Source organism: Rhinatrema bivittatum, chromosome 9, assembly GCF_901001135.1.
Source record: "Rhinatrema bivittatum chromosome 9, aRhiBiv1.1, whole genome shotgun sequence".
Lineage (NCBI taxonomy): Eukaryota > Metazoa > Chordata > Amphibia > Gymnophiona > Rhinatrematidae > Rhinatrema > Rhinatrema bivittatum.
Genome location: NC_042623.1, coordinates 126,235,339 through 126,254,133, shown reverse-complemented (window position 1 = coordinate 126,254,133; position 18,795 = coordinate 126,235,339). Strand labels below are relative to the sequence as shown.

Here is an 18,795-nt window from a genome sequence, read left to right as displayed (position 1 = left end):
AAATTGCACATCATCTACATAAAATTTATAGATTAAACCAAGATCAGATAAAACCTTACCCAAAGGACTAATGTACAATTTAAAAGATTCCATAGATAAATTCTGATCCTTTTGGAACACCATTCTCAAAAGGAAACCAATCTGAAGAATTACCATGTCAACATACCTTCTGAGTTCTATCTGCAAAGAATTCATTAAACCATTTCCAGACTATCCCCCTATCTCAGTACATCTCAATATACTACGTTCTCCCGATAAGCGAGTTTATTCACCCAACGCTGGACCGGCCGTGTGGCAAGGACCCCACTGCCATCTTCTTCAGGGGCTTCCCTCCTAGGCGTGTACACCCTACTTTGTTGGCCCCACTGCAGGAATTCCCAGAGCAGGCATCAGCAGATGACCTCACACTGGCTAGGTATTTAAACTCCAGCCATGGTACTGACCCAGTGCCTCAGCAACAGATCTCCTTTGCTCTGCCTTGCCCCGTCCTGCTTGCCTTCGGCCTTGCCCCGTCCTGCTTGCCCTCAGCCTTGCCTCTGGTCTGGTCTCACCCAAGCCTTGTCCCAAGTCCTGCTGGCTACCAGAAACCAAGGGCTCAACCTGCGGGGGAGGTGGCTGGTTCAGATGAAGCCTTAGTTTAGCCTGCACCGAAGTGTGTTCTCCAGCTGTCAGCACAGGCCTCGTGGCCTTGCACGCAAGGTAGCATCGACTGTGCCACAGCAAGAAGGGCTCACACTGTTTACAACACAATCTAGCTAAAAGCTTAGTATGATTCACAGTATAAAAGGCAGAGGAGATGTCCAATTGGACAAATAAACCAGTTTTACTATGTTCTAAGGTGCAATGTACTTCATCTAACAATGATGACAACAAACTCTCCATGCCACAATACTTACGGAAACCATATTGTTCCTTATCAAACACATTATATTCTAATATGAAATTATCAAATTGAGAACCCATTTTTCTAAAATCTTACTTAAGAAATTTAAATTAGAGATAGGGCGATAGTTGGTTAACACTTCAGCAGAAATAGCGAGGCTTTTTTAAATAGGCTGCACAATGGCCTGTTTTATAGAAAGTGGTATAACATCTTCAATCAGAGATAAATTAAACATTTGGATCAGACACTCCTCAAAGATTCATAATTTATTTCTAATTATCCATGATGGATAAGAATCCAAAGGACACACTGTCATCTTATCTGGGAGATCACCTCTTATAAACCTGAGGAGGTAAATAATAAAAAGTATCCCATAACAGCCTGATTTCTGTATTAGTATTGTTAAATTGCTATTATTGTACTTATAATACGGCCCTTTTGTTCATTAGGTTATCCTCTGTACCCACCCCAAGTCTTTCACCCCAGATACAGCCTGTATACCTGTTATTGTACTTTTGTAAGCTGTTATTGTTTTTCTATGAAGTTATCGTTATATGTACCTCCCTGAGGTACTTGTTCCTATCTCGTTTTCCCCTCTGCTCTCCTTTCTCTGCTGTCGCTTCTCTCCTCTCTTCTCACCTGCTCTCCTTTCCCCCCTCCCTGTTTTTTGTATTTTCCATTCAGTTATTATGTAAACCAGTGTGATGTTCTCACAAACGTCGGTATAAAAATGTTCACAAAATAAAATAAAAATAAATAAATGTTTAATTGCATTTGCTGTCTCATGCTAGCCATATAGGAAGCTGATTCTACAAATTACAGGCTTTATTCTGAAAACATTTAGCCACGGCAGTGCAATCTAGACTAAAAATTGCACCATACTTAGGTTGATGTAAAACCTCTTTGACTATTGAAAAAAGCTCCAATGGCCTATTCAAAGAATTATTTTTAACCATTGCACAGTACTCTCTATTTTTGTATCTAAGGAATTCTTTTATGATAATAGAGTAGAATCATAGGCTTGCTTAAACCACCTTTTTTTGAGGTTACGCAGATTCTTCCTAAGTTCCACTAATGTTTTATAAATCCATGAGGCATTATACGTGTGCCATTTCATTCTTACAAACATTTTAGGGGCAATTGTATCATAAAGGCCTTACATTGTCACTTTCCACCATTCAAATGCATCATTGGGAAATTTAACTTAATTCCCTCCTTTGCCCTCTCCCACAAATCCTTAAATAAATCATAGTTCGGATCTGCCCATATCATTTTAAAAACATATGCACTCTTTAAAAGAACATTATTGGTGTTTAAATGGAATTTTAACAAATGGTGATCTAACCAAGCTTCAAAAACATTTTCAATATCAGAGATAAAATTGAGACTGCAGCATATCATCTACCATAATAAGATCTAAAATATGTCCTGAGCAATGAGTAGCAGAGTAACCAAATGACATAATCCCATAGCAGTAATGACAATTTTAAAATCCCTCTCTATGAAATCCTTATCAAAATAGATATTTACCTAATATGAATTTTGCATATTCCAAGAGCAATATAGATAGCATTGTTAACAAAAGAAATTTATAAAACTAGAAGGTAAACCCAGAGGAGCATAGATAAGAGACATAACCCATGAACATAACCATTCTAAAATTCCCTTGCATTCTTTGGAGCAATCAAAAGTTAACTGCTCAACCACAATATTTTCCTTGAATTATTATCAGGACATCCCCATCCTTCTTTTCCTCACAATACACATCCATCTAAGTATAACCTGGAGAACACAAATTTTTTAACAAAATAACATCAGAAGGTACTATGCTAGAATTCAGTATGGAGTAACACATCAATGTTCAGTACCAGTAACAACTCAGATATCTGGACATCTTTTCTTCAAACAAATTGAGCATACAAGAAGGCAAAAGAAAAATTATTTTGTTTAACTACTATTTCTGAAATTCCAAACCTTGAGAGGATAAGGTAACCAACTCCTCCAATACTGATTAAATGAAGAAGCAAGAATTTCACCATAACTGCCTCTTCCAATAACTACTTTAATCTTCAGCCCTGACATTGCAACATAAACAAAAGAAGAAAAAGTACCCCCCCAACAAACCAATAAATACTCGGGAATACATTGCCACACTCATGGTCCCACAAAGGGCCCACAAAGGGTCCCACAAGCAGAAGCCTGCCTATGGGTCTCGCCTTTTAAACAAAGTCCCAGAGATACTGATTGATGCCACTCACTTGGGAACAGGACTTGGTTGAGTGCCAACAGCTGATCAGGAAGAGAGATGCTAGAGTAGCACAGCACCACGGCAAGTTGATATAGGAAAGGACCTCAACAAAATCTCTGGTGTAACTAATCACCTTCAAAAGCATACCCCAAGTAAATTGACCAGCCTGTGTTAAATTGTACTGATTGATATGTTGGCAGGATACATTCAGCAATTCCTGTTGGTTCTTTCTGCTGGGTATTGCATTTCAAAGCAAAGACTCAACCATGAGCACCAAGAAGCTGTCAAAAGAACTCAGGCCAAATTTTGGAAAGGCACAGATCCAGGGATGGGTTTAAAAGAATTGCAGAGTCTTTGCATATCCCTCAGAGCATGGTCGAGATGACCGGATTACTGCCTGGATGTCTGTTCCAGATTCACTCTCTAGGTGTAGTAAGACATATATCTATTGCCCTGAAATGCAAACAAGGCCGGTATCCTGCAGGCCCCTTTCCACAGGATCCGTTGATCTGAAACACAAATGAAACCAGTATCCTGCAGGCTCCAATCCTGACAGGATCTGTTACACAAAGCACTTCATGCCACACTCACAGCCTGAGACAGCACAATTATAGATTTTAGGATAAACAATGCTTTATTACTAATGCTAGGTTAAGTTCCAGAAAGCAGTGCAGCAAAAGTAATGTACAGATATAGCAAAGATAATAGTTGCAATAATGCAGTACAAATATTACAGTTATTAGGTGGGCAGCTGAAGGTTCATGATTTTCTTTCTCTGATTGTCCCTCTCCTCTCTCCCTCCTATGCCTCTGTAAATTATACCATTTTCATCTTCATATCTGAAAGCATGTTTTGAAAGATTGAATAAGATTTCACAAACATGGTTCAGGGAGAGAAAGCAACTGGCTTTCTCTTGTGACTCACCACAGAGCCTGTGCATCTGTTTACTTTGTCCTTTCCCAAACTTGTACAATCACATGATGCAGGAGTTGATGGTGAGAATACTGAATCCAGTGAGACCTACCTTTTGAGAACATCCAAAGTTAAGCTTGTCAGCCATAGGCCAAGCAATCCCATTGCAATGTCCTACCACCACCATGAACTCAACCTGGCCAAGACAGAACTCCTTACCTTCCCCCGCAAAACCCTCTTCCCCCTTTTTCTATTTCTGTAGATAACACAGTCATCTTCCCAGTCCCCTCAGCCCCTAATCTTGGGGTCATCTTTGATGCCTTTATCTCTCTTTCTTTCTCTACACACATCCAAAACTCTGCTAAAATGTATTATTTCTTTCTCTAGAACATCACCAAAATCTGTCTCTTTCTGAACATGCCACTAGATCCCTTATCCACTCTCATCACCTATTGCTTAAATTATTGAAACCTACACCTCCCAATAAATCATTTCTCTCCACTGTAGTCTATTCAAAATTCAGGTGTGCAATTTATCTTTTGCCAGAGTTGCCACATCCATATATAACCCCTGTTCTCAAGTCATTCCATTTGTTCTGTATCTATTTCCACATGCAGTTCAAGCTTCTTTTACTCACCTACAAGAGCTTTCAAACTGTAGCTCTTTGCTATCTTTCCTGTCTTATTTCTCCATACACCCGTCCTCATGCATTCTACTCTTCAGGCAAGTCACTCTCATCTAGGCCCTTCTCCTTCATTGCAAGCTTCTGACTCCAAACTTTTCACTTTGCTGTGCCATTCTGCTTGAAAAATGCTTCCTGAGTTGGTGGTTCATGTTCCTTCTCTGGTCATATTAAAGTTGAGTCTAAAAACTCAGCTTTTTGTGGCTGTAGCTAAACCAGTGTTTCCCAACCCTCTCCTGGAGGCAACCTAACAAGTTGGGTTTTTAGGATATCTATAATGAATATGCATGAGATAGATTTACATTCATTAGAGACCCAGGTTATGCAAATCTAATGCATATTGATTGTGGCATTTTTGAAACCCACAAGGGCTGGGAAACAATGTTCTAAATCTTAATCCCTGGTTCTCTAGTGACAAGCAGGGCTGAATTAGCCATGACACGTAGGTGACATCATCAGACGGCATTGAAAGGACCCTTCTCTCCTAGCTCATAGAGTTTTTACTCTACTGAACATTCATGGGGGTTCCCACATGGGTGCTGCATTGTGAACACCTCAGTCTTTTTTCATCTGAGCTCCTGCACAGATGTGTAGCCTTTCACTCTCTTAGTTTTTGGTACTTTTGGGTTTTTTTTAATCTCAGCTCAAACTGAGTTGCCTCTCTGCCTTGGCAGTCCCTCAACAGCACTTTTCCGTGCTACCATAAAAAAAGAAAAAGAAGTTAAGAAGCTATCATACCTGGTTCTAAGAAGTCCACAACTAGTGGCTTCAAAGACTGCATATGTGACCAGAAGATGTCCACGACATTTGTTATCAATATCTGGGGCCAGACCACGATGCGGATAATTGTAACTATTGCAGTTAGATGTTGGACTATCTGTGAGAGGCCCCTCAGAAACTCCGGCAGGGTCCATGGCCTGATCAAACTGTCATGGGCTTGGAAGAGTGGACTTTGGAACTGCTGACAGACAGGGCCAAGGTATGGTACAAAATGATACGGCCAAGACTTGTTTAGAAGCAAGAGACAAATGAGAATCTAGGCAGGTGGCAGATGAAAGCAAGGTCAGGAACCAGGCCAGGTTTCAATCAGTAGTCAGAATCAGGAACAGCCAGTCACAGGAGAACAAAGAATCATAACTTGTTTTTCAGGCACCTGCCTGGAGGAGTGAGCTTCTTTTTATATTAGAGCAGTGCTGATGACATCAGTCTGTGCCACAGGAAATCCTGGGCACTGCCCCTATAAAGCTGGTGAATTGCTATGGGCTCCTACTCAGAGCAGCAGAGGAGCAGGATGCTGGGAGCCATGCTGGGAGGCCCCAGCAAGTTGACAAACATAGCACTGGGCCTGGGACTGTGAGGTACAGGATGCCAATTGAGGTGTGGATTCCTGTGGTTGGCATGTTACAGAAGCACTCTCACAACTCTGTACTCTCCTCTGCTTTAGACACTCTTGCACCTCCCCCTCCCCTTGTCCATCCTGTAAGGCAAACCCAAGCCCCAGTCTTGGCTCATCCCTAGAATTTGTTTCCTACATTCCTGAACCCACTCTACAGAACGTCCTTGGCTAAAATCCCATACTCATTCAGATTTCATACATTTCAAATTCATGCTGACCTCCTTCCAGTCTGCTATTGCACTTACCAAGCAAGATTGCTATGTCCATCTGACAAACTCTCTTGCATCCAGCTCTTACCATCTCTTTACTGCACTCAATTCCCTCCTCAAACTTCCTTCACCTCTCTTCCCTGCCCCCTTTCACACTCTGCCCAGACTATGACTGACTACTTCCATGGCAAGATTCACAAAATTAGTCTTGCATTCTCAATTAGGTTATCTCTACTTCCCTCTCCCCAGTTCCTTCCCCTGGCCTCTACTACTTTTCCTCCTTTTCTGAAGTCTCAGTGGAGGAAACTAACCATTGTCTTTCCTCCTCCAAATTCACTACTTGTTCTTCTGACCACTTTCCCATCCAGTTCCTTAGTTCTAGCTCCACTATAGTCATCCCTTTCATCTGTCACATGCTCGGTCTATCACGTTCCACTTCTGTTCCTGATGCATTCAAACATGCTGGGATCACACCACTCCTCACTGGACCCTGCTTATCCTGCCAACTATCATTCCATCTCCCTCCTCCCTTTTGCCTACAGACTACTTGAATGTGCTATAAGTCACCACTGTCTTGACTTTCTTTCATCTCAAGCCATTTTTGATCCATTACAGTCTAGTTTTCACCCTCTACGTTTCACGGAATCAGCTCTTGTTAAAGTCTCCAGTGACCTATTTATGGCTAAAACCAAAGGCCTTTACTCTGTCCTTATCCTCCTTGACCTATCTGCTGCTTTTGACACGGTTGATCCCCCACCTACTCCTTGATACTCTGTCCTGTCTTTGCTCTTTTCTTACTTCTCCCATTGTGGTGATGATTCCAAGATTTATCTCTGTACACCAGATATTTCATCATGAATCCAGTCCCAAATCTCAACCTGTTTGTCTGACATTACTGCCTGGATGGCCCGCCGCCATCTTAAATCACTATGGCCAAGACGGAACTCTTCATCTTTTCCCCCAAGCCCACTTCCCCTCTTCCTCCTTTCTCTGTTTCTGTGGATTACACCGTAATCCTTCCAGTCCCCTCAGCCCATAACCTTGGCCGTGTTTGCCTCTTTCTCCTTCCGTAAGTATATACAAACACTGCTAAAATGTGCCATTTCTCTCTATATAACATCACTAAAATCCATCCCTTCCTTTCTTAACACACTCCCAGAACCCTTACCTCTCATCATCTTTTGCAACCTTCTCTTCACAGGTCTCCCAGTGAGCCACCTCTCTCCACTATAATCTGTCCAACATTCAGCTGCATAACTTCTCTTTCACTAAAGTCACTAAACTCTTATAATCTCTCTTCTCAAATCACTAAATTGGCTCCTTGACCATTCCCACATACAGTTCAAGCTACTCTTTCGTACAAAAGCCTTCACTCTAGCTTCTCACGATCTCTCCTCGGTTACCCCTCTCTACACCCCTTCTCATGCACTCCACTCATCAGGCAAGTCACTCCCATCTATGCCTTTCTCCTCTACTGCCAATACCTGACTCTGTGTTTTTCAGCTGGCTGCACCATATGCTTGGAATATACTTCCTCAGCTAGGGCATCATGCTCCCTCTCTTGCCTTATTTGAATCCCGTATAAAAACCCATCATTTTAAACCAGACCCCTGATCGTCGCACTTAATTTTTAAGCATTTTAAGCATTGTCTTAATAAATGAAATTCCCAGTCTCGCTTGTCCTGCATATTTGTCTTGATTAAGATTGTAAGCTCTTCTGGGAAGAGAATGTCTCTTTATCTTTATTTGTACGTCAGGTAGCATTATAGAAGAAAGTGGTAGTAGCAGGATCATATTTGAGTAAAGCTGTCTGCTGTGCGGCACCAGTTCCTAGGTCTGCTGTTCTACTGGGGTTGAGCAAAGCATGGAAGTGCCATGAGTAAGGGTCCTTCTCAGGCCCCGGGAGGCTCGTTGACACACAAGAAGTGCCATGCATCAGAGCTGGCAATTCAGTCAGCACAGATTGTTTATTTTTTACAACAACCTTGCTCTTAATGTATAAAATTAGTCTTAACAGGAACATTATTTGCAAGTACTGCTGCTTTGAAACTGTTTTTCAAGCCCACCATCATTCAGCTTCAGAAAGCCATGTAGGCCTGCCTTGTTAACGAGAAAAGAAGGCTTGCGCTGGTCTGGTCTGAACGGCTGTCAACCATTGCATGTAGTTGATTCATTTGAGAGGAGGCACAAGCAAGGTTTAACATAGGGCCTCTTTTATTCACTTGTGTACATTTTAAATTTTTAAATTGGATGGTGGTTCTAACTTGCTTTATTCACATGTAATGAGTGATTTTCTTTGTAATTGAGTAATGTTCTTTGGACTGTGCTGAACTACTGCTTTAGGAATTGCTGTTTTATTTTGGTATCAGTCCTATGATTATACTAAAAACATGTCTCTCTTTCTGTCTCAGGAGATAAATGTTTGTTGTATAGTTTTTCAAAGTGATTAATAGATTAATTTTATTTTTAATGCAAATGAAAGGAAGCTTAGTCTGGTGGCTTAGTGGCAGGCTGTGCCCTGCCAGGTGAATGTCCTAGTTTTGATTCCTGGGTCATGTCAGTACTTCCCATGTGAGCCGGGACAGGGTGCCATAGAGGCAGCATTCACAAAAACCCTAGGAAGAAGGGAGTCCCAGCCATTGCTCAGTGATACCTATTGGGAAAATTTAGGACCCATGATTGTAGCATTTTGGAAGGAACTTTGTTGCATGTCTCTTCTCCGATGATTTACTGCAATGATTAGGCTAGCTGAGTCGCAAAGAGTTATTAAAAAAAAAAGAAAAGCAAATGAATGATGATCTTGACTAGAAGAAGGTTTTAAATGCCTTAAATTGCCTTCAAAATGAGCTAAACACAATTTTAATCCAGCTTGCCAAAGGTGAGATTGAATTATGAAAATTAATTCACCATCAGATTACTGCTTTGTCTTTACTTATAAATGTGTACAAATCATACTCCCAGAAAGATACTATTTAGGATGTCAAAGGGTTTGGGTATGGGATGTTTTAATGTATTTTTGTTTTATTATTGTAAATCGCCTTGATCTGCTTTGTAAGTTTGGTATATGCGGTATATAACTATTAAATACATGAAATCTTGTACAGAAATAAGTGTGGTCATATGCATTGTTCCCTTTTTTTTTTTTGTTTACTTGATTCATTTTTTTGTGGCTAGATATGAGAATGTCACCCTGGAAGCATCTGAATTTGAAGAAATTTCAGCAGTACACACCAAACTGTTGCGAGTAAGTTGTCATTCCATTTTCAGTCATTTATTTTCAGATGCATATGTGCTTATTTATCGTATTTATTGATTTCTAACTCTCCAAAAGTTAAAGGTGAGGTACAATAAATATAACATACAAAATCATTAAATAGAAAAAAAGCCTAAAATAAGAACAAACATTCTAAATGCAAGTTATATCATTTTAAACCAGACAATGTTGGAATGAGTGACCTAACCTTGTTGTGCAAAAATTTGTTAACCTCTTATCAAGACTGATGTAATAAAACCTATGCTAAAATCTTGGCCAAATTTTGTAATTTGCTCATGTGGTTGGATCCCATGAGATTCAGAATGCTAATACCATGGAAATAGACCAGGAATTTAAAAAAAAAAAAAGGTGCACTAAGTGGAAAAATGCACTTTAAAAAAAAATGCTCACAAGCCATTTTCATGCCATTTGAACAGAAAATATATATTAAAAAATGAACAGAAATATTCAAAAGATTGGAAGATATGATGTACTGCCCATTGGTCTGTGCATTTTAAGACTTATTTAAATATTAAATAGTATCTTACAAATGGCTTACTAAGCACCCAAATGTCTAGTCCATTTTTGGTGAGCTTTGGGCCAACAGGTACTTCTTTTCCAGCTCTGACTGACTTCAGGAGAAGGCTACCCATAACAGTTTTACTGCTGGTGAGGAAAATTAAGCATGTCCAGAAGTGGCTGCACCAGACTGCAGTCCAGCTGAGGGAGCCTCTGATGGGCACATGCTGCAATAGCCCTAGCTAGAGATGCGTCTAGTGTTATGGTTCTCTGAAAATAATGCTTAAAGCCACTAGCTGTAGAGAAACGCTTTTTATTAAATGTTATAAAATAATATAAATCTTAAACTTTAAATAATAAGGTACCTTATGGAGAGGCAGAGTGCCATGCAAGACACTAGCATTAACTCCTTCTCAAATGATTTTACTGATAACACTGCATTATATGGAATTTCAGTTGTATATTTCCAACCCCTAAACTAGGTTACATAATTGTCAAAATTTCTGTAATTGACTTTCTGACAAACTGAAGGGTAGTAAATCACCTGGACCCAATGGTATACACCCCAGGGTTCTGAAAGAACTAAAAAATGAAATGTCAGACCTATTTGTAACCTATCATTAAAATCATCCATTGCACTTAAAGATTGGAAGATAGACAATGTAACTTCAATATTTAAAAAGGGCTCCGGGGTGATCCCGGAAACTATAGACTGGTGAGCCTGACTTCGGTGCCAGGAAAAATCATGGAAAATGTTATAAAGAGTAAAATCACAAAACATTTAGATAGACATGTTTAATGGGACACAGCCAGCATGGATTTACCCAAGAGAAGTCTTGCCTCACAAATCTACATTTTTTTGAAGAGGTGAATAAACATGGACAAAGGTGAACTGGTGTATGTGGATGTTCAGAAGGCATTCGACAAGGTCCCGCATGAGAGGCTTCAAAGAAAACTAAAAAGTCATGGGATAGGAGGCAATGTTTTTTTATGGATTGCAAGCTGGTTAAAAGACAGGAAACAGAGTGTAGGATTAAATTGTCTGTTTTCACAGTGAAAAAAGGTAAACAGTGGAGTGCCTCACGGATTTGTACATGGACCGGTGCTTTTTAATATATTTATAAATGATCTGGAAAGGCTATGACAAGTGAGGTGATCAAATTTGCAGATGACACAAAATTATGCAGTATAAGTGGATTGTGATAAATTGCAGGAGGACCTTGCAAGACTGGAAGATTGGGCATCCAAATGGCAAATAAAATTTAATGTGGACAAGTGCAAGGTGATGCATATAGAAATTACCCATGCTGTAGTTATACGATGTTAGGTTCCATATTAGGAGCTACCACCCAGAGAAAAGATCTAGGCGTCATAGTGGATAATACATTGAATTCATTGGTTCAGTATGCAAAAAAGCAAACAGAATGTTAGGAATTATTAGGAAGGGAATGCCGAATAAAATGATGGATGTCATAATGCCTCAGTGTCGCTCCCTGGTGAGTTCACATCTTGAATACTGTGGTCGCCGCATCTCAAAAAAGACATAGTTGCACTAGAGAAAGTGCAGAGAAGGGCAACCAAAATGATAAGGAGCATGGAATGGCTACCCTATGAGGAAAGGCTAAGGAAGTTAGGGCTGTTCAGTTTGGAGAAGAAATGACTGAGGGGGGGATATTCTGAATCATGAAAGGATTTGAACAAATTAATGTAAATCTGTTATTTACTCTCTCAGATAATAGAAGGACTAGGGGACAATCCATGAAGTTAACAAGTAGCTTATTTAAAACAAATCAAAGCAAATTCTTTTTCACTCAGCTCATAGTTAAGTTCTGGAATTCATTGCCAGAGGATGTGGTTACAGCAGTTAGAATAACTGGGTTTAAAAAAGATTTGGATAATTTTCTTGAGGAAAAATCCATAAACTGCTATTAATTAATAAGTAATAGTAGCTTGAGATTTAGTTAATGTTTGAGTACTTGCCGGGTACTAATGATTTGGAATGGCCACTGTTAGTGCAGCCTTGGTCTGATCTATTATGGCATATCTTATGTTCTTATGCTGGCCATATTGTAATTTAATTTTTGTGTCACATGTAAATGTTTTCTTGGAATTTGCCAGCATTAGCAACTGTGTGTTTGTTCTAAGAATATTTTCTATAATCGTATATAGAATGTCAATTGGCCTTGTCCTTGTTCTAGATATGTTTCTGTAATCTCAGATGGAATGTAAACTGACCTTGTCCCTGATTTTAGATGGACTATCAAATAAGCTAATATCAGTTCAAAATGTTCTACAACCTTGTATCTTAGCATCTTTATCTAGCTTATAGCATCTGACTGTCTATACAAACAACTTCAACATTGTAACATAAATATCATGTTACAAAGTTGCACCTATCAGCAATTATAAAGGCTGCTTATGAACAATCAAAAACTTAGGAAAACAAGAAAAATTACTTCTTTTGTGACATGTCAAAAAGTGTTTCACTGAGACTTAATGGCAGAACCAGCACTGCCACTTCAGCCACATATGAGTTGCTGCCAGGATGCTTTCATAACCCTGAGGTTGGACTGGTTTGCTGTTCCCTAGGATGCATTTTCTGAGTATAGATGTACTGCTTCTTTGTCTTGATGTTCAAATGGGACATTGTCTATGGATCTGTTCCCTTCCGTCCCCAGAATGGGGAAAGTGAAGGGCTAAGGGCACTTCACAGAGAAATTCCAATATCTCCTTCCTTTCACTGAAACTCAGCTTTTCCCTTCCCCATCTTTGCCTCAGTCCCCGAGTGTGGCTTTCAGGTTTACACTCTTCAAAGTCTGCACAAGACTGTCCTGCCAGACAGAAATATGAAAACAGATTCATTTTTAGACTGTGGTTGGGAATTCATTTGAATTAATGAGACTGTGTGCTTGATTTCTATAAAGCATCTGGAGAAGATCAGAACTGAAGGTTGGTATGTGAGGAGGAGGAGAAGACCCCAGCAGCTAGGGGAGCTGGGTTCTGTCAGACTTAAGGAGAACAAAAGAATCTGTTTTACTTAAATGAACAGCAATTAAACAAAACTCCTAAAGATGCACGATTATGAGATCCATATGGAAAGAGGTTTGTCTGAGTAACTTTTGAGTTACCCAGATAAACATCCTTTAACTGGTTAAATTTAATCCTGGTAAGTCATTATCCAGGTAAAATTTAGCCAGATAAATTGGTCACTGACAGAGGCAGGGCAAAGTTTACTGGATATCTTACCTGGATTATTCTGAGACCTAAGTTACCCAAATATGTTTAAACCTATCCAACTGTATTCTGAATGTGGCCAGGAACTTTAAAAAAAAAAAAAAATTCTAAACCCCTCCCCCACAAAAACTACTTTAAAAAATGTCAGGGCGTACATAGCACCTGATCTCTCACCAAGCCTCCAAAATAACATAAAATAAACTAGGGTCAAATTGGATACTCCCAGGAGTAGTAAGAATCTACCATGTTCCCAGTGGCCTTGGGGAATGGAGGATTCCATGTGGGACATGGGATGGGGGCAGACAGGGAGGTGGGGTCTAGAGCCAAATCCTGTGATTATATAGTAACATAATAAATGATGACAGAAAAACACCCAAATGGTCCATTCAGTCTGCCCAGCAAGTTTTTTATTGTAGCAACTGCCTTTCCATGCAAGCTACCCTGTGACTTCTGTTAAGCTTAGTAAATGCCACTCTGTGCCGGTTACCCCATGCCTTCTGTTAAGGATAGTATCTGCTGCTCCATGCTAAACCTAAAAGTTAACACAGGTTTACCCTGTTTCTTCATTTTTATCTTTTTAGCTATTAGGGATCCTCTGTTTATCCCACATCCTTTTGAATTCTTGTCTTCACCACCTCTTCAGGAGGACATGCATATTCCCTATCCTTTCTTTGAAAACATTTCCTGATGTTGTACCTAAATTTACCCCCTTGTAGTTTTATATTATGACCCTTAGTTCTACAGCTTTCTTTCTATCTTGAAAAATTTGATCCTTGTGTATCATTAATACCTTTCAGGTATTTGAATGTGTTTATCATATCTCACCTGTCTCTCCTTGCCTCCAGTGTATACATATTTAGGTCCTTCAGTCTTATAAATCTTTCAGTGCATACCTAACACCATTTTGATTGCCTCTCTCTGGACCACTTCCATCCTGTCTCTATCCTTTTTGAGATATGGCCTCCAAAACTGAACACAGTACTCTAGGTGAGGCCTCACCAATGACCAGTACAGGAGAATTATCACCTTCTTTTTCCTGCTGGTTATGCCTCTCTCTGTGCAGTCCAAAATCCCTCTGGCTTTAGCCACTGCCTTGGCATATTGCTTTGCCGCCTTCAGTCATCAAACATTATCACCCTGATCTGTACACATCAATTTTTTGCTTTCCATCTCATATTGCTCCTTTGGATATCAGCAACCCAAATGCATGACTCTGCACTTCTCGGCACTGAGTCCTAGCTGCCAAACCTCGAGTTTTTAGATAACATCTTTCTCTACTTCTTCAGGTATATCCACTCTTGCAGATCTTAGTGTCATCCACAAAAAGACAAACTTTTCCTTCTGCAGTAGCTCTCACAAAGATATTGAACAGAACCAGCCCCAGAACCAGTCCTAGAGATACTCCACTTATCACTCTTCTCGTTTCAGAGTAGGTTGGTTAGTCAACCAGTTTGTTATCCATTCCACTATCTTGGGAGCCATTCCAGGTTTTTCATTTTGTTGATAAGCCCCCTATGTGGGACAGTATCAAAAGCTTTGCTGAAATCCAGATAAATCATATCAAGTCTTCATTCTTGATCTAATTCTCTAGTCACCTAATCAAAAAAATTAGAATTGTTTGACACAACCATCCTCTGGTAAAATTGTTGTCTCGGATTCTGCAACCCACTGGATTGTAGATAGTTCACTATCCTTTAGTAGAGTGTCCATTAATTTTCCCATCACTGAGGTAAGATTAACTGGCCTGTAGTTTCCAGTTTCCTATCTGCTACTGTTTTTGTGAAGCGGGACTATAACCACCTTTCTTGTGGCATCAGATTCATCTCCAAAGATTTATTGAGCAGGTCTTACAGTAGACCCGCCAGCAATCTCTCTTGAGTTCTCTTAGAGCCTGATGAGATACATTCCAGGATATTATCTCCTTATCTGCTTTCACTTTCGGTAGCTCCACCTAAACACACTCTTGTGTAAATGGAGTAATATCTATCCCACACTCATCTGTACTCTTACCAACCAATAATGGTGGTCCTCCAAGGTTGTCTTTAGTGAATACCGAACTGACATATTTGTTTAATATTTCTGCTTTTTCCTAAGCTTTCTCCACACTATCTGTCTCCTTTCAATCTTACAATATCATCTCTGGTCTTCCTCCTTTTTCTGATAGATCTGAAAAACTGTCACCTCGCTTTACCTCTTTGGCAATCCTTTCTTCCGTTTGAGGTTTTGCCATTCTGATTTCTTTCTTTTTCAGCTTCACTAGATATTCTATCCTGTGTTCCTCTTTTTGAATTCCTTTATACTTTTTGAATGCTAATTTTTTTTTGCCTTTATTTTTTCAGCCATGTCTTTAGAGAACCACATCAGTTTCCTTTGCTTCTTACTTTAATTTACTTGTCTTACATAAAGATTTGTTGTCTTTATTATAGCTCCTTTTAATTTAGCCCACTGTTGTTCCACTTCCCCCATCTACTAAAGGTAGATTGCCATTTTAACAAAATCTGTATTTTTGAAATCTAGGATTTTGATCTTTGTGTGACTTCTCTCCATCTTGGCCGTTATATCAAACCATACCATTTGATCACTGGCATTCAGATTAGCACCTGCCCGTACATTAGAGATTCTATCTCCATTTGTGAACATTAGGTCCAATATTGCTCCTTCCCTCTTGGCTTCCATCAACATTTGTCTGAGCATAGCCTCCTTTAAGGGTATCCACAGTTTCTCCCCTTCTTACAGTTACAGTTTCTACAGCGGGGATACACCAGTCCACATCTGGCAGATTAAAATCTCCAACAGCAAAACTTCTCCCTTCTTTCTCACCTTTTTGGATGTCCTTGGCCAGATCTCTGTCCAGTTCTTTTGTTTGATTTGGAGGTCTGTAGATCTCACCAGTGTAAATAGCACTTCCTCCTTGACCCGTGCCCCCCGCATTTCAGTTGCTTAGGTATTGTTTTTGACATAAAGAGGTACTCTTCCCCTTTCGTATCCTCTCTGCCTTTTCTCAACAGATGGCATGGAGAAGTAGCCTAGTGGTTAGAGCAGCGAGCTATGACCCAAGTAAACCAGGGTTCAAATCCTGTTGTCGCTCCTTGTGACCTTGGGCATAGGTCCTTTGGGGATAGGGAAATACCTATAGTACCTGAATGAAGTGCCGAAAAGCGGAATATAAAAATATAAATAAATAAATAAAAAGCCTGGAATGGCTATATCACATGCATGAAATTCAGTGAACCATGTCTTTGTAATAGCAGCAACATCGAAGTCCGCCTTCACCATTAGGCCTTGCAAATCTAGAACTTTATTGCCCAGACTTACAAGTACTTGTATACATAGTTTTCCAGCTTGGATGCTGTTTCTAATGAAGAAGTTGTTCCCCAGATGGATCTTCTTTAATGGCATTGATAATCTGGATCACATTTCTGACCATTGTCCTTCAAATGAGTCCTCAAGCTGGTATCTCAAATCACAGTGTCGGATGGGTTGAAGGACCTAGAGATTGCGTCGGCTGTAATGTTCTTCTCTGGTTGTTGATAGGTGAGACGAATGTCGAATCCAGTGAAAACAAGGACCATCTAGCTTGGTGACGGTTGAGACATCTGGTAGTCTGTAGGTACAGGAGATTCTTATGACCAGTGAAAATGGTGAATGGGTATGTAATCCCTTCCAAGAGATGATGCCATTCTTCTAGGGCTAACTTTATGGCAAGCAATTCCCTGCCTCCGATGCCATCGTTCTTTTCGGCAGTCAGAACAACTTGGAGGAGGCGCGCAGGGTAAGAGCTTGCCGTTGGGCACAGCCTGAGAATACTATACCCACACCTAATCTGCTTCCAGAAGGAAGGGCTGAGGTGTGTCAAGCTGATTTAGTATCAGGGCGGACAGAAAGTCAGACTTCAGCCGGTCAAAGGCTTGGATTGCCTCAACAGTCATTCCCTGTTGTTGGTCCCATTTTTGGTAAGAGCAATGAGGAGGCAATGATAGGGAATACTGATGAATAAATTGTCAGTAATAATTGGTAAAATCTGGTAACACTGTATGGCTTTATGGGCCCGATCACTGAGGCAAATCCAGAATCACAGAGAGTTTAGAGCAGGGGTCAGGAACCTTTTTGGCTGAGAGAGCCATGAACGCCACATATTTTAAAATGTAATTCCATGAGAGCCATACAATATGTTTAAAACTAAATACAAGTAAATGTGTGCATTTTATGTAAGATCACACTTTTAAAGTATAATAAGTCTCTGAAAATATTACACCAGGTCTTAAGACACCAATACATCTCCTATTAGGAAAACGGACCAAGTCAGGTTGCTATAGAGTCCTACACAGAAACTACATGCCAGCAGAAAACCTCACCTGAATCACGTGCTGACCCTCACCTAACATGGAATAAAGAGACCAAAACGCATAACTAGAAGCATGCAGATAAAACTGAATTGGAAACTGCAACAAGCCAGAGTCTCTGTATGCAGTGTAACAAAGGAAAAAAGAAACATCACCCATCCTTATAAAACAAATCAAGAAATATAAAATCATCAGCAGTAAAACTGTACTAACAAAAAGAACATATTTCGAAACAGCTGATGAGTGGAATATCCAATAATTAAAAACTCATATAAAAAATTTCCAGATACCAACAGAATATTTCAAAATAGCAGACACAAAGACCCAGTTATGAAAAATAATAAGGATACAAACAATTTTTTGCTCTGCATACCTGGGAACGTTTGATATCCAGGTGTCCTGAGATTGTTCTGAATTAGCAGGAGGAGGGGTGGTTTGCTTGGAACTTTCTCCTCTCTGTCACATACCAGCGCTCTCTCTCTCACTGGCTCTCAATTACACACCTATACACACATGCTCTCAGTCACTCACGTATACACATGCTTTTTCTCTCTCACTTATATAGGCTCTTAATTACACATTTACACACATGCTGTCTATCTTTTCACGCTTACACACACACAGGCTTTCAATCACATAAATACATGCTGTCTTTTTCTCTCACACACAGACTCTCATTCACATGCTTACAAACATGTCCTCTCTTTCTCTCATTTACACACAGGCTCTCAATCACATACTCACATGCTCCATCACCTAAACCAGCTCTCAATCACACACAGACACACATGCTCTCTCTTACTTATACACACAGGCTCTTAATCATACATACACATGATCTCTCTCACACACAAAGGATCTCAATCATACACACATACTCTTTCACACAAACAGGTTTTCAATCACAAACTTACATATACAGGTTCCCAATCGTAAACTTACATTCATGCTCTCTGTCTCACTCACATACATGCAATCTCTCACTCACACACACAGGATCTCAAACACACATGCTTGCTCGCTCATTCACTCTCTCTCTCCCCCACCCCCACCCCGGGAACTCGCGGCAGCAGCAGCCTCCTCCCAACGCTAACCTCTTTCATTTTCAGCCCTCGC

At 40.1% G+C, this 18,795-nt stretch overlaps 1 protein-coding gene across 5 annotated transcripts in view; it reads left to right on the top strand.

Annotated features, from left to right (window-relative positions):
- Nucleotides 1–18,795, top strand: part of TBK1 (TANK binding kinase 1) — a 185,095-nt gene that overhangs the window by 126,504 nt on the left and 39,796 nt on the right. For all 5 annotated transcript variants that reach the window (XM_029616461.1, XM_029616463.1, XM_029616462.1 and 2 more), the window contains one exon: nucleotides 9,505–9,574. In XM_029616461.1, the coding sequence (XP_029472321.1) occupies nucleotides 9,505–9,574 (70 nt within the window). The remainder of the gene's footprint in view (nucleotides 1–9,504; nucleotides 9,575–18,795) is intronic.